General features: G+C 41.3%; 1 protein-coding gene across 1 annotated transcript in view; it reads right to left on the bottom strand.

Moving 5' to 3' along the window:
* The window catches only part of sgsm1a (small G protein signaling modulator 1a), an 89,223-nt gene that overhangs the window by 39,664 nt on the left and 22,541 nt on the right, over positions 1-27,018 (bottom strand). Inside the window, 6 exon segments of the mRNA XM_064954978.1 lie at positions 16,906-17,037; positions 17,864-18,009; positions 18,177-18,244; positions 18,345-18,497; positions 18,771-18,933; positions 25,077-25,152. Coding sequence (XP_064811050.1) covers positions 16,906-17,037; positions 17,864-18,009; positions 18,177-18,244; positions 18,345-18,497; positions 18,771-18,933; positions 25,077-25,152 — 738 coding nt within the window.

Raw genomic sequence — 27,018 nt, 5'->3', positions numbered from 1 at the left:
GGCAGTATCTGGTGGACTGGGAAGGCTACGGTCCCGAGGAGCGCTCCTGGGTTCCTGCCAAAGACATCCTGGACCCTGACCTCATTCGTCAGTTCAGGGCCCTCCACCATCAGAGAGCTGGTAGGAACGTCAGGAGCCGTTCCTAGGGGGGGGATTCTGTCAGGATTTGGCCAGGGTTGTTCCGGGTTTTGGTCACTAGATGCCTCCATTGTGCTTTCTGACCTTATGTTTTTTCCCTTGTTCCCCATTATTATTTGCACCTGTGCCTCGTTTCCCCTGATTGTATTTAAACCCTTAGTTTCCCTCAGTTCTGTGCTCTGTGTTTGTATGTTAGCACCCAGCCCTAGTGTTCTGTGTTTTCTTGTCGATTCCGGTGGATGCTCTTGTGGAATTCTGTTTTTGTTTTTGAGTATCTCTTGAGGCTTTTTTGTGCTATTCCTACCACCTTTTGGATTTGCCATTTTTGTATTGAAGGACTTCTCCTTTTTACTTTATTAAATACACCGTCTTAAGTACTGCTGTGTCTGCCTCATCTTCTGGGTTCTGCTGACTATTCGTGGCTCAGTTGGTTAAGTGACTGTTTCTCACTCCGGAGACCCAGGTTCGTAACCGGGTCCCGACAGAAACACAGAGCCCAGAACTGAGGGAAACTAAGGGTTTAAATACAATCAGGGAAAAACGAGGCACAGGTGCAAATAATAATGGGGAACAAGGGAAAAAACATAAGGTCAAAAAGCACAATGGGGGCATCTAGTGACCAAAACCCGGAACAACCCTGGCCAAATCCTGACACCCTCTGGCTGTTCTCCAGTCAGATGTCTTGACCACCCACTGGATGTTCTCCAGTCAGATGTCTTGACCGCAGTATAAGCCGGCCTCTGGCAGTTCTCCAGGCAGTGGTAGCACTGGAAGACGTCCCAGGCACTGTTTGTGGCCACATCACCTTCCTCAGAACCAGTGAAGATCTCCAGGTTCTTACAGTGGTGCATCAGCACAATAGATATAGAGGGCAGAACAATACAGGAGATAGAATTAAATGTAATATGGAGTCCAAATCCCAACTTAAAACCCTTGTACAATCCATAGACATTGGTAAAAAGATAAACAAAAGTAGGGCATGTTTTAACATCTTAAATGTTGCATTCAAGGTAACAGTCCATTTTAAGACTGCTGTGGCTATATCAAAATATGCAAATATGGAAAAGAATGTTGCCAAATAAATGATAACACAGGATGTGGGACTGGACTGAGCCGAGCAGTAGGGAAATTCCACGGTACAGAGTGATTCTGACACTTTTCACTTTAAAATGTACAGTACTAGTCATCCAAAGGTCTTCTTTATTTTTACTATTTTCTACATTGTAGAATAATAGTGAAGACATCAACACTTTGAAATAACACATATGGAATCATGTAGTAACTAAAAAAGTGTTAAACAAATCAAAATATAGTTTAGATTTTAGATTCTTCAAAATAGCCACCCTTTGCCTTGATATAAACTTTGCACACTCTTGGCATTCTCTCAACCAGCTTCACCTGGAATGCTTTTCCAACAGTCTTGAAGGAGTATACTGCATATACTGAGCACTTGTTGGCTGCTTTTCCTTCACTCAGCGTTCCAACTCATCCCAAACCATCTCAATTGGGTTGAGGTTGGGTGATTGTGGAGGCCAGGTCATCTGATGCAGCACTACATCACTCTCCATCTTGGTCAAATTGCCCTTACACAGCCTGGAGGTGTGTTGGGTTATTGTCCTGTTGAAAAATAAATGATCGTCTCACTAAGCGCAAACCAGATGGGATGGCGTATCGCTGCAGAATGCTGTGGTAGCCATACTGGTTAAATCTCTCACAAAGATACGGTGGTTGGAACCAAAAATCTCAAATTTGGACTCATCAGACCAAAGGATAGATTTCCACCGGTCTAATGTCCATTGCTCGTGTTTCTTGGCCCAAGCAAGTCTCTTATTCTTATTGGTGTCCTTTAGTAGTGGTTTCTTTGCAACAATTCAACCATGAAGGCCTGATTCATGCAGTCTCCTCTGAACAGTTGATGTTGAGATGTGGCTGTTACGTGAACTCTGTGAAGCATTTATTTGGGCTGCAATCTGAGGAGCAGTTAACTCTAATGAATTTATCCTCTGCAGCAGAGGTAACTCTGGGTCTTCCTTTCCTGTGGCGGTCGTCATGAGAGCCAGTTTCATCATAGTGCTTGATGGCTTTTTGCAACGGCACTTGAAGAAACTTTCAAAGTTCTTGAAATGTTCCTCATTGACTGACCTTCATGTCTTAAAGAAATGATGGACTGTCGTTTCTCTTTACTTAGGGTGGCTACTTTGAAAAGGTTTCATATAAAATATATTCTGATATGTTTAACACTTTTGGTTACTACATGATTCTATATGTGTTAATTCATAGTCTTGATGTCTTCACTATTATTCTAGAAAATGTAGAAACTAGTAAAAATAAAGAAAAACCCTTGAATGAGTAGGTGTGTCCAAACTTTTGACTGGTACTGTATGTCAAACAAAAACCAAGGATTTCAAAGTGAAACAAGCCATACAACTATGCACAAGTACTAATTTTAACAATTTGCAATCATTGGTTTCTTTGACATACAATTTAAAATATATGTCAGCATCACTCTTACTGTAGAATTACCCTGTACCAATACATACCACTTGTGAGTCAGCTTGGCTCAGTATTAAACAGCCTGCTGTCATTTCATGCCTAACCCACCTCGTGGGAAAGCTATCCTCCTCTAGGTTTTCACTTCTTCCCTTACCTACATTACTCATATTCTTTACCAATAACTATCACATACATTCAGTATAGAACTATCTTTCAAACTAATAGACAGCAGCTGGTCATCATCTCTCTACTTGACAAATGTCCTATGCACAATGCCTTCATACAGCGTCAAAGAAATTAGAGGAACAAACACTATGGAGTTGTTCATAGAGGAGAGCCTAGGTCAGCTATTTGGAACAGAATGGACTGGTCATCATACAGGAGTATCTCCTGTTTCTGTCAGCTGAGCAGAGAACAACTTCACCACCATTAGTGACAGTGGACCTGCATGGAAAGAGGGATGGAGAGAGAGAAATGGTTTGAGATCATTCTCATTTATTGCAACTGCACAAAAACTGACAGAGTAAGTTATTGAATCTTTATTTAAATCAGATTGGAAATCAAAGTAGCTATGCCGCTAACAATATTGGCTATTATTTGGTTCAGAGCCTGATCTCTCTTGGCTCTCCCTCCTCAATCACTGACCTCTTCCTATCTGTTCTCACCCTGCCTCTCCCCCCTCTTCTGCTGGTCTTCCAAGTCCTTCTACTCTACTAAATCCCTCTTCAATTTAGGTACAATGCTCTTATTGAACCTTTTTGGGATAGGGGGCAGCATTTTCACTTTTGGATGAATAGCATGCCCAGAATTAACTGCCTCCTACTCTGTCCCAGATGTTAATATATGCATATTATTATTACTATTGGATAGAAAACACTATGAAGTTTCTAAAACTGTTTGAATGATGTCTGTGAGTATAACAGAACTCATATGGCAGGCGAAAATCTGAGAAAAATCCAACCAGGAAGTGGGAAATCTGAGGTTTGTAGTTTTTCAACTCAGCCCCCATTGAAGATACAGGGTGATATTAGTTATATTTGACTTCCCAATGCTTCCCCTAGATGTCAACAGTATTTAGAACCTGTTTGGAGGATTCTACTCTAAAGGAGGGGCTCATAAGGGCTCTTTGAGTGAGTGGTCTGGCAGAGTGCCACAGCCTCGGTCTGGCACGCTCACGTGAAAGGTAACTACGTTCCACTTAATTTGTACAGACAAAGGAATTGTCCGGTTGGAACATTAATGAAGTTTTATGTTAAAAACATCCTAAAGATTGATTCCATACTTAGGTTGGCATGTTTCTACGGGCTGTAACAGAACTTTTTGAACTTTTCCTCTGACGTTCGGCGCGGCCTGAATGCGCTTTTGGATTTGTTTACCAAACGCCCTAACAAAAGAAGATATTTGGATGTAACTGATGGACATTATCGAACAAATCAAACATATATGGTGGAATTCCTGGGAGTGCATTCTGATGAAAATCATCAAAAGGTAAGTGAATATTTAAAATGCTATTTCTGAGTAATGTTGACTACCCAATATGGCGGGTATCTTTTTGCCTGCTTTGTTGTCTAAAGGCTGTACTCAGATTATTGCATGGCAATAACACCGCATGTTTTAGAACTACTGAACGTAACGTGCCAATGTAAACTCAGATTTTTTTATTTAAATATGACCTTTCTCAAACAAAACATACATGTATTGTGTAACATGAATTCCTATAAGTGTCATCTGATGAAGATCATCAAAGGTTAGTGATTAATTCTATCTCTATTTCTGCTTTTTGTGACTCTTCTCTTTGGCTGGAAAAAATGGCATAGTTTTCCTGTGGCTTGGTGGTGACCTTACATAGTCTTTTGTGGTGCTTTCGCTGTAAAATCTTTTTGAAATCAGACACTATGGTTGAATTAACGAGTATTTTATATTTAAAATGGTGTAAAATACTTGTATGCTTGAGGTATGTAAATTATGAGATTTTTGTTTTGAATTTGGCGTCCTGCACTTTCACTGGCTGTCGCGGGGGGGGGGGGGGGTTCCGCAGTCCTAGACAGGTTAAACCAGAGACGATAGAAAAATAAAACCAGATAGAAAAATAAACTACCTTGGCTTTGGTTAAAAATTCTTAAGGCTTGAACCCTTCATCTCAATTTCCGCCTAAAATGACATTCCCAAATCTAACTCACTGTAGCTCAGGACCTGAAGCAAAGATATGCATATTCTTGATACTATTTAAAAGGAAACACTTTGAAGTTTGTGGAAATGTGAAATGAATGTAGGAGAATAACACATTAGATCTAGTAAAAGATAAAAACAAAAAACATCCGTTTTCTATAATTTTTTTTGCATCATCTTTGAAATGCAAAATAAAGGCCATACATTGACCAATGAATATAGGTGTAATTTAGACATTGTCCGCAGTGGGTGTGCAAAGTGTCTTACTGATACATTCAAGAATGAGAGCTCTACATAATATTTTGTATCAAGTCTCCCAGGTGCTCCTCACGAGTTTGCCCAAATGTACCCAAGTGGCCGAAATGGTCAATTGATAAATTTCAAAGTACATAACTATAGAGAACATATAAAAATGCTATGGTAATACAAAATTAAAGTTAACATACTCCCAGGAATGTCATACATGATGGATCATTAGCTTCCGTACATAAAAGGTACTAACCTTCACACTTCTAGATGGCCGGGACGGGGGTGGGTGTGGAGCCAGAGACAGCAGAGGGGTCTGACTGGAGAAACCAGTTCCTACATTTGAATGAGTGGAGGAAGGACTTGAATGAGGTGTCTTTGAAGTTGGCTCCCACAGGTCATCTTACTCTCTACCACTATTGAGGATTTTTAAAAATCAGTTAGAACTCAAGTTTACTATTACTTATTTTATTGCACCTTTATTTTAGCAGGGAATGAGCACTGCATCAATACATCAAATATACAACACATCTATAAAAAAAAAATATATATATATTCAGTGGGGTGAACAAGTATTTGATACACTGCCGATTTTGCAGGTTTTCTACTTACAAAGCATGTAGAGGTCTGTAATTTTTAATCATAGGTACACTTGAACTGTGAGAGATGGAATATAAAACAAAAATCCAGAAAATCACATTGTATGATTTTTAAGTAATTCATTTGCATTTTATTGCATGACATAAGTATTTGATACATCAGAAAAGCAGAACTTAATATTTGGTACAGAAACTTTTGTTTTCAATTACAGAGATCATACGTTTCCTGTAGTTCTTGACCAGGTTTGCACACACTGCAGCAGGGATTTTGGCCCACTCCTCCATATAGACCTTCTCCAGATCCTTCAGGTTTCGGGGCTGTCACTGGGCAATAAGGACTTTCAGCTCCTTCCAAAGATTTTCTATTGGGTTCAGGTCTGGAGACTGGCTAGGCCACTCCAGGACCTTGAGATGCTTCTTACGGAGCCACTCCTTAGTTGCCCTGGCTGTGTGTTTCGGGTCGTTGTCATGCTGGAAGACCCAGCCACAACCCATCTTCAATGCTCTTACTGAGGGAAGGAGGTTGTTGGCCAAGATCTCGCGATACATGGCCCCATCCATCCTCCCCTCAATATGGTGCAGTCATCCTGTCCCCTTTGCAGAAAAGCATCCCCAAAGAATGATGTTTCCATCTCCATGCTTCACGGTTGGGATGGTGTTCTTGGGGTTGTACTCATCCTTCCTCAAAACATGGCGAGTGGAGTTTAGACCAAAAAGCTCTATTTTTGTCTCATCAGACCACATGACCTTCTCCCATTCCTCCTCTGATTCATCCAGATGGTTATTGGCAAACTTCAGACGGGCCTGGACATGCGCTGGCTTGAGCAGGACATGCGCTGCAGGATTTTAATCCATGACGGCGTAGTGTGTTACTAATGGTTTTCTTTGAGACTGTGGTCCCAGCTCTCTTCAGGTCATTGACCAGGTCCTGCCGTGTAGTTCTGGGCTTATCCCCTCACCTTCCTCATGATCTTTGATGCCCCACGAGGTGAGATCTTGCATGGAGCCCCAGACCGATGGTGATTGACCGTCATCTTGAACTTCTTCCAATTTCTAATAATTGTGCCAACAGTTGTGGCCTTCTCACCAAGCTGCTTGTCTATTGTCCTGTAGCCCATCCCAGCCTTGTGCAGGTCTACAATTTTATCGCTGATGTCCTTACACAGCTCTCTGGTCTTGGCCATTGTGGAGAAGTTGGAGTCTGTTTGATTGAGTGTGTGGACAGGTGTCTTTTATACAGGTAACGATTTCAAACAGGTGCAGTTAATACAGGTAATGAGTGGAGAACAGGAGGGCTTCTTAAAGAAAAACGAACAGGTCTGAGAGAGACGGAATTCTTACGGGTTGGTAGGTGATCAAATACTTATGTCATTACTTAAAAATCATACAATGTGATTTTCTGGATTTTTGTGATAAAAATTTTTACAGACCTCTACATGCTTTGTAAATTGGAAAACCTGCAAAATTGGCAGTGTATCAAATACTTTTTCTCAATTCCTGACATTTAATCCTAGTAACAATTATCTGTCTTAGGTCAGTTAGGATCACCACTTTATTTTAAGAATGTGAAATGTCAGAATAATAGTAGAGAAACTTATTTATATCAGCTTTTATTTCTTTCATCACATTCCCAGTTGGTCAGAAGTTTACATACACTCAATTAGTATTTGGTAGCATTGCCTTTAAATTGTTTAACTTGGGTCAAACGTTTTGGGTATCTTTCCACAAGCTTCCCACAATAAGTTGAGTGAATTTTGGCCCATTTTTCCTGCTCACACACGCTTTTTCAGTTTTGCCCACAAATATTCTATAGGATTTGTAGGGCTTATAGGGCTTTGTGATGGCCACTCCAATACTTTGACTTTGTTGTCCTTAAGCCAGTTTGCTACAACTTTGGAACTAGCTTGGGGTCATTGTCCATTTGGAAGACCCATTTGCGACCAAGCTTTAAATTCATGACTGATGTTTAATATAATAATAATAATATATCCCATTTAGACTGTCCATGTTTTGATATTTTACATATGGGTGGACCTACCGGGAATCGAACCCACGACGCTTGGCGTTGCAAGCGCCATGCTCTACCGACTGAGCCACACAGGACCCACAGGACCCAGCCGATATGTTGATATGTTGCTTCAATACATCTACATAATTTTCCTACCTCATGATGCCATCTATTTTGTGAAGTGCACCAGTCCCTCCTGCAGCAAAGCACCTCCACAACATGATGCTGCCACGCTGTTCTTCACAGTTGGGATGGTGTTCTTTGGCTTGCAAGACTCCCCCTTCTTCCTCCAAACAACGATGGTCATTATGGTCAAACAGTTCTATTTTTGTGTCATCAGACCAGAGGACATTTCTCCAAAAAGTATGAACTTTGTCCACATGTGCAGTTGCAAACCTGGCTCTTTTATGGCGGTTTTGTAGCAGTGGCTTCTTCCTTGCTGAGCGGCCTTTCAGGTTATGTCGATATAGGATTAGTTTTACTGTGGATATAGATACTTTTGTACCTGTTTCCTCCAGCATCTTCACAAGGTCCTTTGTTGTTTTTCTGGGATTGATTTGCACTTTTTGCACCAAAGTACGTTCATCTCTAGGAGACAGAACACGTCTCCTTCCTGAGCCGTATGACGGCTGCGTGGTCCCATGGTGTTAATACTTGGGTACTATTATTTGTACAGATGAACATGGTACCTTCAGGCGTTTGGAAAATACTCCCAAGGACAAACCAGACATGTGTAGGTCTACAATTATTTTTCTGGGGGCTGATTTCTTTTGATTTTCCCATGATGTCAAGCAAAGAGGCACTGAGTTTTAAGGTAGGCCTTGACATACATCCACAGGTACACCTCCAATTGACTTAAATTATGTCAATTAGCCTATCAGAAGCTTCTAAAGCCATGACATAATTTTCTGGAATTTTCCAAGCTGTTTAAAGGCACAGTCAACTTAGTTTATGTAAACTTCTGACCCACTGGAATTTTGATACAGTGAATTATAAGTGAAATAATTTGTCTGTAAACAAATGTTGGAAAAATTACTTGTCATGCACAAAGTAGATGTCCTAACCGACTTGCCAAAACTATAGTTTGCTTCCAAGAAATTTGTGGAGTGGTTGAAAAACATGTTTTAATGACTCCAACCTAAGTGTATGTACATTTCCGACTTCAACTATATATATTGTTTTTGAATGGTAGTATATATATAAAGTTTGGAGTCACTTAGAAATGTCCTTGTTTTTGAAAGAAATATATATACAGTATATATAAAGTATGGGGAACACAATCACTATAATGAAATATGTGGATCAATAGGCAATAAGACGCATAGACTGTATTTAGTCAGCCACCAATTGTGCAAGTTTTCCCACTTAAAAAGATGAGAGAGGCCTTTAATTTTCAGCAAAGGTACACTTCAACTATGACAGACAAAATGAGAAAAAAAAAAATCCAGAAACTCACATTGTAGGATTTTTAATGCATTTATTTGCAAATTATGGTGGAAATTAAGTATTTGGTCACCTACAAACAAGCAAGATTTCTGGCTCTCACAGACCTGTAACTTCTTCTTTAAGAGGCTCCTCTGTCCTCCACTCGTTACCTGTATTAATGGCACCTGTTTGAACTTGTTATCAGTATAAAAGACACCTGTCCACAACCTCAAACAGTCACACTCCAAACTCCACTATGGCCAAGCTAAAGAGCTGTCAAAGGACACCAGAAACAAAATTGTAGACCTGCACCAGGCTGGGAAGACTGAATCTGCAATAGGTAAGCAGCTTGGTTTGAAGAAATCAACTGTGGAAGCAATTATTAGGAAATGGAAGACATACAAGACCACTGATAATCTCCCTCGATCTGGGGCTCCACGCAAGATCTCACCCCGTGGGGTCAAAATGATCACAAGAACGGTGAGCAAAAATCCCAGAACCACATGGTGGGACCTAGTGAATGACCTGCAGAGAGCTGGGACCAAAGTAACAAAGCCAACCATCAGTAACACACTACGCAGCCAGGGACTCAAATCCTGCAGTGCCAGACGTGTCTCACCTGCTTAAGCCAGTACATGTCCAGGCCCGTCTGAAGTTTGCTAGAGAGCATTTGGATGATCCAGAAGAAGATTGGGAGAATGTCATATGGTCAGATGAAACCAAAATATTAACTTTTTGGCAAAAACTCAACTCGTGTTTGGAGGACAAAGAATGCTGAGTTGCATCCAAAGAACACTATACCTACTGTGAAGCATAGGGGTGGAAACATCATGCTTTGGGGCTGTTTTTCTGCAAAGTGACCAGGATGACTGATCCGTGTAAAGGAAAAAATGAATGGGGCCATGTATCGTGAGATGTTGAGTGAAAACCTCCTTCCATCAGCAAGGGCATTGAAGATGAAACGTGGCTGGGTCTTTCAGCATGACAATGATCCCAAACACACCGCCCGGGCAACGAAGGAGTGGCTTCGTAGGAGTGGCCTAGCCAGTCTCCTGATCTCAACCCCATAGAAAATCTTTGGGGGGAGTTGAAAGTCCGTGTTGCCCAGCAACAGCCCCAAAACATCACTGCTCTAGAGGGGATCTGCATGGAGGAATGGGCCAAAATACCAGCAACAGTGTGTGAAAATCTTGTGAAGACTTACAGAAAACGTTTGACCTCTGTCATTGCCAACAAAGGGTATATAACAAAGTATTGAGATAAACTTTTGTTATTTACCAAATACTTATTTTCCAACATAATTTGCAAATAAATTCATAAAAAAACTTTTGTTATTGACCAAATACTTATTTTCCACCATAATTTGCAAATAAATTCATAAAAAATCCTACAATGTGATTTTCTGGATTTTTTTTTCATAGTTGAAGTGTACCTATGATGAAAATTACAGGCCTCTCATCTTTTTAAGGGGGAGAACTTGCACAATTGGTGACTGACTAAATACTCTTTTGCCCCACTGTATATAAATGAAAGACAAAAATCTTAAATTAATATGAAACCATTTAAAAAACTGGATTGGCACGAGAAGCAAAAACATATTTTACTTACTGATTTAAAAAAACAAGGTTACCTTCTCCTTCCAATCTTTCTTATGCGCAGGACTCCTCGTGTCACTCTCCCGGTCAATTTCTGCAATAATCTCGTCCAAATGTGTATACTTGAAGTTTATACTGTTAGTAGCCATGTTGGACTTTTTATGTTTGAGAAAACTTTGTAGAAGAAAGCGAGTGCTGCGTAACGTAAACTCCCCTGTGTCCTGTAGATTTTCAATGTAGAATGATTGCGCGCAGCCATATGACAATGGCCATTACTCCAACAAAGGGCCATCACATACTCATGTAAAGCCCAGAGCATTGGCTATCTAACTAGCTATGTTTCAAAACGATAGGTGGCCATTGGACCAAGAGACTGTCAATCAAGGGAACACCGTCCGTCTCATTGGTGCATTATGATGGCTGTACTTTGTGGGCTATTAGTGTCACGTTCTGACCTTTATTTCCTTTGTTTTGTCATTATTTAGTATGGTCAGGGCGTGAGTTGGGGTGGGCAGTCTATGTTTGTTTTTCTATGATTTGGGTATTTCTATGTTTCGGCCGAGTATGGTTCTCAATTAGAGGCAGGTGTCATTAGTTGTCTCTGATTGAGAATCATACTTAGGTAGCCTGGGTTTCACTGTGTGTTTGTGGGTGATTGTTCCTGTCTCTGTGTTTGCACCAGATAGGGCTCTTTGGGGGTTTTCACGTTTCTTGTATTCAGTTGTTCATGTGTACATTTACGTATTAAAAGAACCATGGACACTTACCACGCCGCATATTGGTCCTCTAATCATTTTTGCATCTCCTCATTGGAAGAAGAGGAGAAAATCCCTTACAATTAGACATGTTGTGTAGCCAATACGTTATGTAGAATGATGAAACAATGTTTGGTTCCCTTCTAGAGTGTCTGAAGATTGCACAAAAACTGAATTTGACTGGGTGAAACAAAGTTTAGCTGTTTAGATTTCATAGATTGTTTTGTTGCAAGTTGAAAGAGTCGGAATTCATGCGAAACACTGTACACAACATGGATCGTGTTAGGGTATAATAATTGATTTTATCAAATTTAAACAATGCTACATTTTATCTCTGGGACCCTCAGGATGACAAATCAGAGCAAGATTACTGAATGTAAGTACATTATATACCGTCAGGTGAATGTATCAAAGCAGTTGCCTTGATAAAAGTGTTTTGTTGTTGTGCACTATCCTCAAACAATAGATGGTATTTATTCACTGTAATAGCTACTGTAAATTAGACACCGCAGTTAGATTATCAATCATTTAAGCTTTCTGACCATATAAGACATGTCTATGTCCCAAAAAGTTGGCTTTTGTTTACAACGCCATTCTAGTCAAATATCGCATATTGAGCAGCAACTCTCCCGATTTCGGGACACTGGTCCAGTAGTTAAACCACATGGTTAAATGTTAGATAGCTAGCTAGCTAGCTACCGTTGCTTCCTAGCTAGCTGATGTTAACCTAGCTTGCTTCATCAATAGCCTGCTTTAATAACAGAAGATCAAATAACTACTAACTCAATTTCAATATTGAACTCATAGTTAATTAGTTAGCAAGTTTCTCTAATGAAAAACTATGGAACTTACCTCTTCATTGTCAGACATCGTTCACCTTTCACCATCCCCTTTCATCTCTATGCTAAAACATCAGATTAGAGAGCAGTCAAGACGCGATTGGTCCAAAAACTTGACCAATTGCGTTTCAGTAGACTGTTACAGGCTATGTTCATTGGCTAGAATTATACCTATTGTACAATTATAGTAAGCAGTTGCGAGAGCAAAATGGATTTTGGAGAGGAAACTGGAAAGTTGATGTGAGAGAGAGAAAAGACATCCATGTGGGGACGCGGTGTATTTGTGAAAGTGCAGTCTTTGACATGTAGTATGTATTTCTTCAGTTGTCAAAATTCTCGGGCTGAGTCTTTTCTCTGCATACATCAATGATGTCGCTCTTGCTGCTGGTGATTCTCTGCTCCACCTCTACGCAGACGACACCATTCTGTATACTTCTGGCCCTTCTTTGCACACTGTGTTAACAAACCTCCAGACAAGCTTCAATGCCATACAACACTCCTTCCGTGGCCTCCAACTGCTCTTTAATGCAAGTAAAACTAAATGCATGCTCTTCAACCGATCGCTGCCCGCACCCACCCGCCCGTCGAGCATCACTACTCTGGACGGTTCTGACTTAGGCAAAGGAAATATCTGGGCAACTACAAATACCTAGATGTCTGGTTAGACTGTAAACTCTCCTTCCAGACTCACATTAAGCATCTCCAATCCAAAATTAAATCTAGAATCGGCTTCCTATTTCGTAATAAAGCATCCTTCTCTCATGCTGCCAAACATACACTCGTAAAACTGACTATCCTACCGATACTTCACTTTGACGATGTCATTTACTCAGCAAATTGGATGTAGTCTATCACAGTGCCATCCGTTTTGTCACCAAAGCCCCATATACCACCCACCACTGCGAGTTGTATGCTCTCGTTGGCTGGCCCTCGCTTCATATTCGTCGCCAAACCCACTGGCTCCAGGTCATCTATAAGTCTTTGCTAGGTAAAGCTGCGCCTTATCTCAGGTCACTGAGCCACCAGTAGCACATGCTCCAGCAGGTATATTTCACTGGTCATCCCTAAAGCCAACCCCCCTTTGGCTGCCTTTCCTTCCAGTTCTCTGCTGCCAATGACTGGAACGAATTGCAAAAATCACTGAAGCTGGAGTCTTATATCTCCCTCACTAACTTTAAGCATCAGCTGTTAGAGCAGCTTACCGATCATTGTAACCTGTACACAGCCCATCTGTAAATAGCCCACCCAACTACCTCATCCCCATATTGGTATTTATTTTTTTGCTCCTTTTCACCCCAGTATCTCTAACTGCACATTCATCTTCTGCACATCTATCACTCCAGTGCTAATGCTAAATTGTAATTATATCACCACTATGGCCTATTCATTGCCTTACCTCCCTAATCTTACTACATTTGCACACACTGTATATAGATGTTTCTGTTGTGTTATTGACTGTACGTTTGTTAATCCCATGTGTAACTCGGTGTTGTTTGTGTCGCACTGCTTTGCTTTATCTTGGCCAGGTCGCAGTTGTAAATGAGAACCTGTTCTCTACTGGCCTACCTGGTTAAATAAAGGTGAAATAAAAAATAAAAACTTGCGCGCACCACGCTGGCCTGCGCTCGTGGGACCCTTCCTCTGCTCGCTCGACCACATTTCTTCTTTCTCCACTCAAGTGTTTGCTCGCGCAATGATGATCCATCCTGCGCCCGTTCGACTTTTGAATCGGATTTGACACCATATACTTCAAACTGCCTTATACTACAAAAACAGGAGATAAGATCCTACCGAGCTGTTCCGGATATTACAGATTGGCATTCACATTGTGTTTCCAAATAGGTCTACTGTGTTGTGGTGTTAACCTTTTTGGGATAGGGGGCAGCATTTTCACTTTTGGATGAATAGCGTAAACTGCCTAGTACTCTGTCCCAGATGCTAATATATGCATACTATTATTAGTATTGGATAGAAAACTGTCTAAAACTGTTTGAATGATGTCTGTGAGTATAACAGAACTCATATGGCAGGCGAAAACCTGAGAAAAATCCAACCAGGAAGTGGGACATGTGAGGTTTGTAGTTTTTCAAAGCTTGGCCTGCGGAATACACATTGAGAAATTGATAAAGTTGCACTTCCTACAGCTTCCACTAGATGTCAACCGTCTTTAGAAACTTGAATGATGATTCTATGATAAAGGAGGGGCTCATGAGACATCTTTGAGTCAGTGGCCTTGGTCTCAGAGTGCCTTGGTCTCATGACGCTCGGTCCCGACAGAGTTACCTCTCATTCCAGTGCTTTTCTTCAGACAAAGGAATTCTCCGGTTGGAACATTATTGATGTTTTATGTTAAAAACATCCTAAAGATTTATTCCATACATCGTTTGACATGTTTCTAAAGGACTGTAACGGAACCTTTCGAGTTTTTGTCTGGACGAAGTGCCTGCGTCTCATGACGATCGATTACTGGGCTGAACATGCTAACAACAAGTGGCTATTTGGACATAAATGATGGACTTTATGGAACAAATCAGTCATTTGTTGTCGAACTGGGATTCCTGGGAGTGCCTTCTGATGAAGATCATCAAAGGTAAGTGACTATTTATGGTGTCATTTCTAACTTTGTTGACTCCAAAATGGCAGATATTCCTCTGGGTGTTTTGGGTTCTGAGAGCCGGCCTCAGATTATGCTTCTTCCGTAAAGTTTCTTTGAAATCTGACACAGCGGTTGCATTAACCTCTCTGGGATACGTGGGACACTAGTCCACCTGGCCAAAAGCCAGTGAAAATGCAGAGCGACAAATTCAAATAAATTACTATAAAAATCTAACTTTCATGAAATTACACATGTAAGATACGAAATTAAAGCTACACTTGTTGTGAATCCAGCCAACATGTCAGATTTCAAAAAGGCTTTTTGGCGAAAGCAAACGATGCTATTATCTGAGGGTAGCACCTCCGTAAACAAAGAGAGAGAAGCACATTTCAACCCTGCAGGCACGACACAAAACGCAGAAATAAAAAATATATCATGCCTTACCTTTGACGAGCTTCTTTTGTTGGCACTCCAATATGTCCCATAAACATCACAAATGGTCCTTTTGTTCGACTCATTCCGTCGGTATATATCCAAAATGTCCATTTATTTGGTGCGTTTGATCCAGAAAAACACCGGTTCCAACTTACGCAGCGTGACTAAAAAATATCTCAAAGGTTACCTGTAAACTTTGCGGAAACATTTCAAACTACTTTTGTAATACAACTTTTAGGTATTTTTTAATGTAAACAATTGATAAAATTGAAGACGGGATTGTCTGTGTTCAATACAGGAGGAAAACAAACTGTAGCTAGCTTTCTGGTCATGCGCCTCTATCTAAGTACACTTGAAGTGACCCTCGTTTTGAACAGGGCTACTTCTTCATTACACAAAGGAAAAACCTCAACTAATTTCTAAAGACTGGTGACATCCAGTGGAAGCGGTAGGATCTGCAAGAAGGTCCCTTAGAATTTCCAATGAAAACCCATTTGAAAGAGAGTGACCTCAAAAAACAAACATCTGAATGGTTTGTCCTCGGGGTATCGTCTGCTAAATATTATATGTTATACTCACAGACATGATTCAAACAGTTTTAGAAACTTCAGAGTGTTTTCTATCCAAATCTACTAATAATATGCATATCTTGTCTTCTGGGGAAGAGTAGCAGTCAGTTGAATTTGGGCATGCATTTCATACTGCCCCCTGTCACCAAGTCTATCTTTAATTCTGTGAATAACAGTTGTCTTTTATCAATGTTTATTATGAGTATTTCTGCAAAATCACCAGATGTTTTGGAATCAAAACATTACTGCACGTAACGCGCCAATGTAAACTGAGATTTTTGGATATAAATATGCACATTATCGAGCAAAACATACATGTATTGTGTAGCATGATGTCCTGTGAGTGGCATCTGATGAAGATCATCAAAGGTTAGTGATTCATTTTATCTATATTTCAGATTTTTGTGACTCCTCTCTTATACTGGAAAATGGCTGTGTGTGTTTTTGACTTGACTCTGACCTAACATAATCATATGTTGTGCTTTCGCTGTAAAGCATTTTTGAAATCGGACACAATGGGTAGATTAACAAGATGTTTATCTTTCATTTGCTGTATTGAACTTGTTAATGAGTGAAAGTTACATATTTCAAAAAAATATTTTTGAATTTCGCACCTTTTCAGCGCAATGTTGTCGCTGCCCAAGAAAGGTTAACAACTGGCATATTTGCTTTCACTGAATATCTGAGTTTCTGAATGCTATCATAAATATGGAGGAGTTGGGGTACTGAGAGATCATCTTCCACAGAAAGCGCGATATAGCGAATCTCTCTATAGATACACTAAGTGTACAAAACCGTAGGTACACCTTCCTAATATTGAGTTGCAACCCCTTTTGCCCTCAGTCTCAGTTCGTCTAGCCAATGTTGACTCCAATGCTTCCCACAGTTGTGTCAAGTTGACTGGATGTCCTTTGGGTGATGGACCATTCTTGATACACACAGGAAATTGTTAAGCATGAAAAAGCCAACAGCGTTGCAGTTCTTGACACACTCAAACTGGTGAGCCTCCTAGAGATGGGAGGAGGATGACATGTTTACCGGCTGCACCAGCACGTTGTTCTTTCCAAACAGCAGGGTGGCTCTGTTGTTCTGGTGCAGGGATTCCACGTAGTCCCGGGCTGAAGGTGAGGGCCGCTCCTCCATGCTGTTACTGGAATGCCTCTTCTGGATCTGGAAAGACAGACAGTGTGTTTTGTTTTTACCCCATCTCAATCCATCCTCCCATCCGTCCAGCCAACGTCCATGTATTGGCCAATTAGTTTCACACATCACTGGTGCAAAATTAATGTATGATGCCATATTGTTCATCCACCATTGAGCACATTTAGTTAATTCCATACAGTTAACCACAATGATCATCCACTGGGAATGAATTAGCAACGGCTAATCAAGTATTATAATGTTACCCAGCTTATACAGCTCTTAGAAACCCTTTCAGCCATGTATTTGATTTCAGGCTGCTACACTGGCTCAAACGATGTAACATCAGAAATGTGTTTGGTTGATTGAAGAAAAATGAAATGGGAAACCATTTGCCACTCTGTTTCTGATGACAAAGCCCATTATGTTTGCCTCTAGGGTACAAAAGATACAGTGCTGCAATAAACAGCTCTCAGTTGTCAATGTAGAATGAGAATGGTGCTACGTGGCGAGACGTTTCTAGCTGCAGGGGTCAATGATAATGTGAAGAGTAGTTCCAGAAAATACACTCTGTCCTCTCCCACGGGACACAATGTGCTCCTTAATGCATTGACAACAGCAGGTCTTCTTCTACTGAAAGAGAGAGGCTGGGTAGGCTTCAATGACAGGATTGGTCACGGATATCCCCGCTACGTTTGAGCTAATAGTGTGCAGTGTCAGCAAAAGAAAGATATGAAATAATCAATAGAGAAATGTATACCAGGGGATAATGTGGTCATGTTCAATCTTATTTGGGGGAGTTTGGTAGAGTAGTGGTACATTAATTTAGAACCCCTACCCTTCCCAGGAAACTTACACAGAGAGCAGGCCTCTTGGTGGGGGAGTCCTGTCTGCAGTGGCCACTGTGGATGCGGTGTCTCTGGACCAGCTCGTCGGCCGAGGGGTCTGTCCAGAAGTGGTCCGCCGTCTTCATCTTTGTGTACTCCAAGGCACAGGGCCCCACTGCCAGAGTACAGAACAATAGCATGAAAAGACGCATCGGTGCCTAGTGTGAGGAGAATCACTGACATTAATTGGTGCCCCGTGTGAGAGGAAATCCCCTACTACACTGGTATATTGTCTGAGATGAGATGTTTATGAATAAAAGCTTAACCATGTGGAATCATTACCTAACAAAGAGGCCAGAATGGGTCCGTCCACCGGATCCATCAGAATGGCCTCTTTTTCATAGAATTTACTGGAACATAAAAACGTTATGGAGGTGAGCCATGCATTTCTGGATTTCCTTTGCCTCCTCCCCGCAGGTGACCATGCCATTTCACCCTCCTGTGACTCACCTGCTGTTCTCCACGAGGTAGAGCACGATCTTGTCCAGCACCTTCTCGATGAGGGCCGTGCGGATCCAAAGGTTTCTGACCACCTGCGGGCTGAGGCTGGGCAGCCTGGACAGTATCCGTAAGCTATCCTGGTTGGGCAAACTTTGGTTCCGTCTGCAATGTAGAAACAGGGGAGAGGGAGGAGGGAGGAACTCAGAGGTTACCTTTGGTTATTTTCTACCAGTGATCATTTCTTATGTTACACCTGCATTGCATCAGTAAACTATAATTATGTGTGAGTAGAGTTGTCGTGTATGACAGAAATCATGTTTAGGATTTGTTAGCAGTAATATACAGTAACAGCTCTTTGCTTTTGAGTGCTATGGTCTGTCTGTACAGGGATTCGGTGGTGTGTTTGTGTCTGTACAAAGGTGTGTGTGCTCTCACTTGCTCTCCGTGATCTGTTCCAGCTCCTGAGCCTTTCTGCACAGCTCCTCTGCCGGGGCGAAGCTCTTCCCCACCTTCATGAAGAGCGCTGCTATCTTGTTGCTACGCAGGAATCCCGCCGCTCGCCGCTTAAGCCCATGGAGAACGCACGCCTCCACCGCAGCTGCACACACACACACACACACACACACACACACACACACACACACACACACACACACACACACACACACACACACACACACACACACACACACACACACACACACACACACACACACACACACACACACAAATAGGCACAGAAATAATAGTACATTTCAAAATATAGATGAGAAACAATTTGAGAGTTCACTGAAACTTGTCACCATTATGTTCTGCATTTTAATATTTCATTCAACTTTATTAAAAATGTAATATAACTGTATGATGCTGGTGGTGAGCTACAAGTTACAATACATCATTTTCGATGATGAATGCACACCACAGAAGGCTGCTGATGGGAGGACGGCTCATAATGTCTGGAATGGAGTGAAAGGAATGATATTAAACACATGGAAACTACATGTTTGTTGAGTTCAATACCATTACATTTATTAAGGTCCAGCCATTACTATGAGCCGCCAGAGTTGGTCCTCCCCAATTAAGGTGCCACCAACCTCCTGTGATGCACACAAATGTAGTGTCAATAGAAGGGGATTCACATTCTAAAAAAACACATCTACCATCATACTGTGTTGTAAAAAATATGATACATGGTCCTAAATAAAAATCTCTCAATACCCATTGAGAATCTGCATATTATAGTACTTAGCTTCTGTGTAATTGTGACTGAGCCGTATGATGGACACTTCAGACAAAGCTCTGCAGCTTGAGGCTGTTATGAAAGTGACTCAAATAAGCCAATCATTTTTATTACGTTATCCATAAACATAATTATATTTTCCTAAGCCAAGAGCTTATCCAGTAAACACTAGTGCACACACGCACCGTATGCACACATACACACGAACAGACACATCTTTCTATAAGGCCTACGTGGCAGTGCCTTGAGCGGTTTTGACATTTGAGCTCTCTCTCTCTCTCTCTCTCTCAGGACTAATCCCGTGGTTGTCATGGAAACCCCTGCTGATGGAGTGCACCAGCGCTGAGAAAGAAAGCAGTGGAGGGAGAATCTTTCTCTGTCTGTGATGTACTTTCAACCAACTTTGCCCACCGGCAGTACAATACAGCTATAACCTAGCCTATATCAAAATAAAATCCATACCATGTCCATTATTGCACTGAATAATAAACTATATTTACCATGTATTGAAATCTAAATAAAAACGGAGCAATCAGAGTACATAAAACTATGTAATCTGAATGGATGATCTCCGTATGTGTGGTTCCCACCATGAAGCATGGAGGAGGAGATGTGATTGTGTTGGGGTGCTTTGTTTGTGACACTGTCAGTGATTTATTTACAATTCAAGGCACACTTAACCAGCATGGCTACCATAGCATTCTGAATCGATACGCCATCCCATCTGGTTTGCGCTTAGTGGGACGATCATTTGTTTTTCAACAGGTCAATGACCCAACACACCTCCAGGCTGTGTAAGGGCAATTTGATCAAGATGGAGATTGATGGGGTGCTGCATCAGATGACTTGGCCTTCACAATCACCCAACCTCAACCCAATTGAGATGGTTAGGGATGAGTTGGACCGCAGAATGAAGGAAAAGCAGTCAACAAGTGCTCAGCATATGTGGGAACTCCTTCAAGACTGTTGGAAAAGCATTCCAGGTGAAGCTGATTGAGAGAATGCAAAAAGTGTGCAAAGTTGTCATCAAGGCAAAGGGTGGTTACTTTGAAGAATCTAAAATCTAAACTATATTTTGATTTGTTTAACACTTTTTTAGTTACTACATGATTCCATATGTGTTATTTCATAGTTTTGATGTCTTCACTATTATTCTACAAGGTAGAAAATAGTAAAAAAAGAAAGAAAAACCCTTGAATGAGTATGTGTGTTCCAAACGTTTGACTGGTACTGTATATATTTACTATATTTTCCAGCTATTCTAAAGCTTTGTAATCCTAATGTTGGAGCAGTGTTGTGTATATTCTCACTAATACAGTATGTACTCCATCTCTTCCTCGCTCTCTCTCTCTCTTCCTTCCTTCCTTTCTCTTTATCTTGGTGCACGTCTCTGTTTCTTTCCTTATTATTAGAGGAGCGAGAAATGTAATTCCGTGACAAAGATGTTTCAATAGGATGACCCTCGTCTTTCAAACTACTAGAAAATACACTCCAATATTGAAAAGAAATCAGCATTTCCAGATGGTGAAACCTCCTTGGCTTTGTGGTACTTTGGCCTAACATAACCCCGGGAGCCATGCAACCAAAGCAATATCCTTTGTGTCAAATAAACCCTTAAAGGAAATGAGTGGCTGGACCCTGTCCACTTTCGACACAGGAGGCACTCTTATTTAAAAGGTAATTACAGCTACTGGAGTAATGACCCCTAATCAGCCCCGTATCTGTGGCAACAGAACACATTAGGGGACTCAGAGTGTCTGTGTTGCCACTGACCAGGAATTCTCAGCACTACGACACACTCAGCACATTCTAAATATGGCCAACCACACTATTGGCTTAGATTAATTATTGAATGCCAACATCATGCCTACCCTGGGTGCCAGTCTGTTTCTGCTCTCTTGCTATATCCTCATTGAAATGGTATGGCAATTCCATAAAGAGTTGATAAGAGTGCAGAAACAGATTGGCACTCAGGCTACTTCATGACCACTTTGAGAAAGATACACCTTTAAAGCTCGGCTTCATTAACAATTGGATGACTAAATAAAGATCCTATTAAATTAGTATTATATTTCCTAATTCTATGGTTACTATCACTGTCACAGCAATGTGAAGGGAATAATAGCTATTTTGGTGAGGAGAACAGGAAGAAGGGAATAATAGCTATTTTGGTGAGGAGAACAGGAAGAAGGGACGGGCGTGACTAACACTTGATATTTCCCCGGCGCTCTTGCCTAGGCGACTTGAATATTTGACCATGATGATAGAGGCTAATTACTCCCCGGTGACCTGCCTGAGCAAGTCCTCGCCTCACGCCTTCCCTTTCCCCCCCCCTCCCTCGCCCTCCATCTCCATCCTGTGATCTCTGCACACAAACACATTTGTGTGACAGCTTGGTGTAAAACCTGGGACAGCATAGTAGAACGTGGGGGGAGCTAACACTAACAGCCACCATGGTATATGAGGTAAAGGGAAAGCTCTTACTTCCAGGTCTGTTAAAAGTCAGGATACTCTCCTGTTGTAGTCAGGGAGGAAGAGCCTTTCCTTGGAGATTGATCACACAGTTATCAGCTAGCAGTGGGCACATGCACAGCTGGAGCACCTGCCCATTTGTCTTCCTATGAAAAAAGTGTCCTTATGATTGGTGGCGCAACTATCAACCTAGATCATTTCTCATAAAACGCATGAATCTTTAAAACAAAAGTCCCCCTCCCTGCCCTTCTGCGACTGTGAGAGCGGCAGTGCATTGCTGCACTCTTCCTTGTTGCATGCACGAGCTACCCAGCGGTGCAGAGCGGTGAGTTTGAAATGAATACGGCCAGTAGTAGGATACTTTGGAGTTGCTAGCATGTGTTGTCTCAGGGGGCAACAGCAGTTCGACTGTTTGTCAGTAGCATAACAAATTCAAATCAAGTAAAGATGAACATAATCTAGCTAAGTAGTTGATTAATCTAGTCTACATTAGCAACAGTGTTTCCGCTGCATTCATTCATTTGGTAATTGTAGCCACTGCAAACAAAAAAAAAAAAATGCTACATCATAATATTTCTACCAAACATACTTTCAATAATATGTCTGGGTACAGCACCGGTTTAAAGGTTATTTGGCTCATTGTGCCACTGTGGCAGCCAAAACTGCCTGTGCAGAAAACTCAGTGCACTGTCTTCAAGACAGAGCACTAGACATTGGAGAGACTCTGGGAAGATCTTAATTACATACTCCTCGTCCTCTCTCCTTCTCAAAACCCATTGGATGAGAAAGCCAGAGGTCCCGCCCCTCTGATCTTCTCCTCCAATGTAGTTTTGGAGAGATGACTCGAGGAGTATGCAAATGAGATCTTCCCTAGAGACAGCCCCCAGTTTGTGGTGTGGCATACACACTAGGAACTTTGTCAAGCCTCCTCAGATATCACCCCTCACCCAGTCAAGTCTCAACCATGCACATTTTGCCATGAGGCAGAGAGAAAATGTTGCTGTTTTAAAGCTAATTTCCTGCAATTCTATACATTTTACCATGGTGCAGAGAGAACCTTTTCTGTTTTATAGCCAATCTCATGCTATTCTACACTTTATGGCATGAGGCTGAGAGAAAATGTTGCCGTTTTAAACTAATTTATTGCAATGACATGTTGGATTATGGCATGTTCATAAAATAAAAAAAGTCACTTGAGCTGACCTTTTCACAGTTGTTCTATAAACGACACTGCAACAAAAATGCCCAGAGGAAACACTGATTAGTGATGATCAGCTGATAAAGCCCAGCCCAGTAGCGCTTCTAGCAAAAATAGTTCATTTCATCTTTGGTTCTAGCTTGGTTAGCCTACAATGTGTGATGAGTGAGTGTATTTTTGCAGAAAATGTAATGTTATTAAGGTGCCCTTTTTAAAAGTTTTACTTTGAGCACCCACCAAAGTACATGGCTAGCAGACCCTCAAGGTTTGTGACAGGTTAATGTGATATGCAGATTTGGACCTTTCCTCTACCACTTTTATCAGTTGATAAAATATCCTGCAACTTTGGCAGGATGTCAGTAAGGCTTGATGAGCCTGTGAAGAATGTCTGAGGGACTGTGAAATTATTATTTCACCCCCCCTATGCAGTACAGCAGATAGTCACTAACTAAAATGGCGCTGGAAGAAATGGCAACAGTTTTACGGGCGCCTACCCAATTGTGCTATTATGTGGGGTTGTTTCACGTTATTTGTAATTTATTTTGTACATAATGTTTCTGCCACCGTATCTTACGGCAAAAAAAATAGATTCTGGATATCAGAACAGTGATCACTCACCTCGGATTAGACAAAGATGTTTTCTTCAACAAGCAGGACAGGATATACTGCCAACACCCGACAAGGACAACATCCACGTCATTGGCAAGAGAAAGAGACACAGGTACAGAGGACACAGAGCGGGGTGCCTCGTAAGTATCCGCAGAAGGCGAGTGGGAAAGCTGCCGTCACCGTCTATATTAAATTAGACGAGGTACGATCACGAATATCCTACCAACGGGACATTAAAAACTGTAACATCTTATGTTTCACGGAATCGTGGCTGAATGATGACATGGATATTCAGCTAGCAGGATATACGCTGCACTGGCTAGATTGAACAGCACACTCTGGTGAGACGAGGGGGGGGGGCACCAAGACTCTTCCTAGCGCTGGCTGCCCGGCCAAACTGAGAAATCGGGGGAGAAGAGCCTTGGTCAGGGAGGCAACCAAGAACCTGATGGTCACTCTGACAGAGCTCCAGAGTTCCTCTATGTAGATGGAAGAACGTTCCAGAGGGACAACCATTTCTGCAGCACTCCACCAATCAGGCCTTTATGATAGAGTGGTCAGGCGGAAGCCACTCTTCAGTTAAAGGCACATGACAGCTCGCTTGGAGTTTGCCAAAAGGTACCCAAAGACTATCAGACCATGAAAAATACAATTCTCTGGTCTGATGAAACCAAGATTTAATTATTTGGCCTGAATGCAAAGCTGTCATCAAGGCAAAGGATGGCTACTTTGAAGAATCTTAAATATAAATATATTTTTTGCTACATTATTCATTATGTATTATTATTCTACAATGTAGAACATAGTAAAAAAATAAATAAGAACAACACTTGAATGAGTAGGTGTGTCCAAACTTTTGATTGGTAATGTATGTTAAAACTGTTTTATTTTTTATAAATTAGCAAAAATGTCTAAAAACCTGTTTTTGCTTTATCATTATGGGCTATTGTGTGTATTGATGAGGGGAAAAAACTATTTAATTCATTTTAGAATAAGGCTGTAGCGTAACAAAATGTGGAAAAAGTCAAGAGGTCTGAATACTTTCCGAATGCACTGTATGTTGGGAAAAACCACCTGACCATTGAAACCTGACTGACTCGTGTCTGACAGGATGCCTATTCCTTCTGACTGGCACAATGACAAAAGGTTCCATTTTTTCTGTTGTAGGGCAGGTGATTAATGAGCAAATACCACCAAATATGTCCCAATAGTTGAAACTCACCACAAAATGAGACAATGTGGCTGCTGTCTTCATGTACAAACTTCCTGGTGACAGCCTCTTCCATGATCTGCTTCACCTGTGAATGACAGGGGGAGGAGACACTCAGACCTTCTCTACAAAACCACTTATCTACGGGAGTGAGGAGGAGGGAAGGATTTATCAGTTGACATGTATAGAATTAGTTTACATTGGGAACAGATAGGAGGGGAGGGAGACAGGAAGGGAGGTTGAGAGAGAGAGAGAGAGAGATTAAGCAGAGCGGGAAGAGTCCATGCAAAGTTTGAAGGATGAGTCACCCAACTCGCATCAAGCAGATCACAGATGGATAGGGCTGAAGAGGGCTGATGTTGGGTGGGTGGGGGGCTAATTTATCCACACCTCTGGGGCCCACCTGACAGACTGGCTTTACAATCAAACCTCTTTAGATGTGAATGGAGAAAAAGAGAGTGAGAGCACAGTGCCACACGCTTTTCATGTCTCAACAGGCCTGGCACTATACGACACCTCTAATTGATTCAGTGACTTTGTAACCAGCAGAAACCTCACTCAGACACACAGCCTCGGAAAAACAAGCAGGAGGAGAGTTTTAGAGTACAAATGTTGGGTTTAATCAACACCAAGGTTTCCTCCTTGCTGACTCGGACACAGGCTGCTCACAGAGAGAGACAACATCAGACCTGCGCCTCAGATGCCTGATAACTCTGACCCTGGTGAATATGGTGACATATCCTAGCAATGCTATTGCTGTGTATCCTGGAAATCAGCCTGCAGATAGAGCAGCCCAGATAGCACTCATTTCCTGTTGTAATGGGTCTTTCCTCAGAGGAGTTATTACACTGCACAAAGAGAGGTGGTGCCTGCCTAGAGAACAATGCCACACACACACAAACACACAGATACCCAAACATCTGTGCAGACATAGAGGAGCTTTGAATATCACTACAGAGGGCAGATTTAAAAAATTATGCTCCATTAAAGCAAAATATTTCAAATTACTTGATTGTTTAACTGCCTCTATGTTGCAATCTCTGATTGTAAATCTAGTATGGTTAAACAAACCTGGGCCTGGTTTCCTAAAAGCATCTTAAGGCTATGTTCATCGTTAGGACCTTGGAACGGATCATCGTTAAATCGCCAAGCTGTTTCCCAAAACCATAGTTTCTAAAGTTGCACTTGAAATGTCTTGTTATTTACTTACTGCCCCAGACCACTAAGTGCATCGTTCAATGTGTTTTTTTCCTACCACATCACTTTATACACAGAAGATATCCACTAAACATAGAATCAAGATGTTTAACTGTCTCTCTGTGACCAATAACTTCACAACGAAGTTGACTGCAAACACAAAGTTGCCAATGTCTTTGAAATTGTTAAAAACAAGAAAAGGATCAAAAGATGCTTCAAATGAAAACTGGGATGACTGCAGTAAAATATAAATAGCCTACAGTATAGGCTACACAGACCTATATAATACAAAAATATTGAAATCAATTTCATGTTAATTCAATTGAGCTCTATTTTTCTAATTGTAGGCTACTGCCTGTAATTTGCCTAAATATATTGAATGATGTGTAACAACACGTGCACAATAATGTGCCAAATTAATCTGTGAATGATTGTATTATTATAGGGTAAGCATTAGAATAAGCAACCTCAATATTTGCAGCCATGAGGTGATAATATTGCTCTAGGAGCTGATGCGTCGTCAGTATTGTGGAAAAATTATAATGTTAAGGTAAAATTTGAATGGAGAAAGCTGATCAGAGAGCAGTGCTGCCTTTCTTTCGACACATTACCGAATGTTTTTTCTGCATGGTGTTTTGGGAAATGTACGTTACATCTTCGGCCATTGTAGGAAAGATGCATCATTAAAACACTTGTAAGCCGAAGTTCCATTGCTATCGGGAAATCAGGCCCTGAAGGTAAAATGATCTGTCATAAG

The sequence above is a fragment of the Oncorhynchus masou genome, chromosome 1 (assembly GCF_036934945.1).
Source record: "Oncorhynchus masou masou isolate Uvic2021 chromosome 1, UVic_Omas_1.1, whole genome shotgun sequence".
Classification (NCBI taxonomy): domain Eukaryota; kingdom Metazoa; phylum Chordata; class Actinopteri; order Salmoniformes; family Salmonidae; genus Oncorhynchus; species Oncorhynchus masou.
This window is presented reverse-complemented; position numbering and strand designations above follow the sequence as displayed.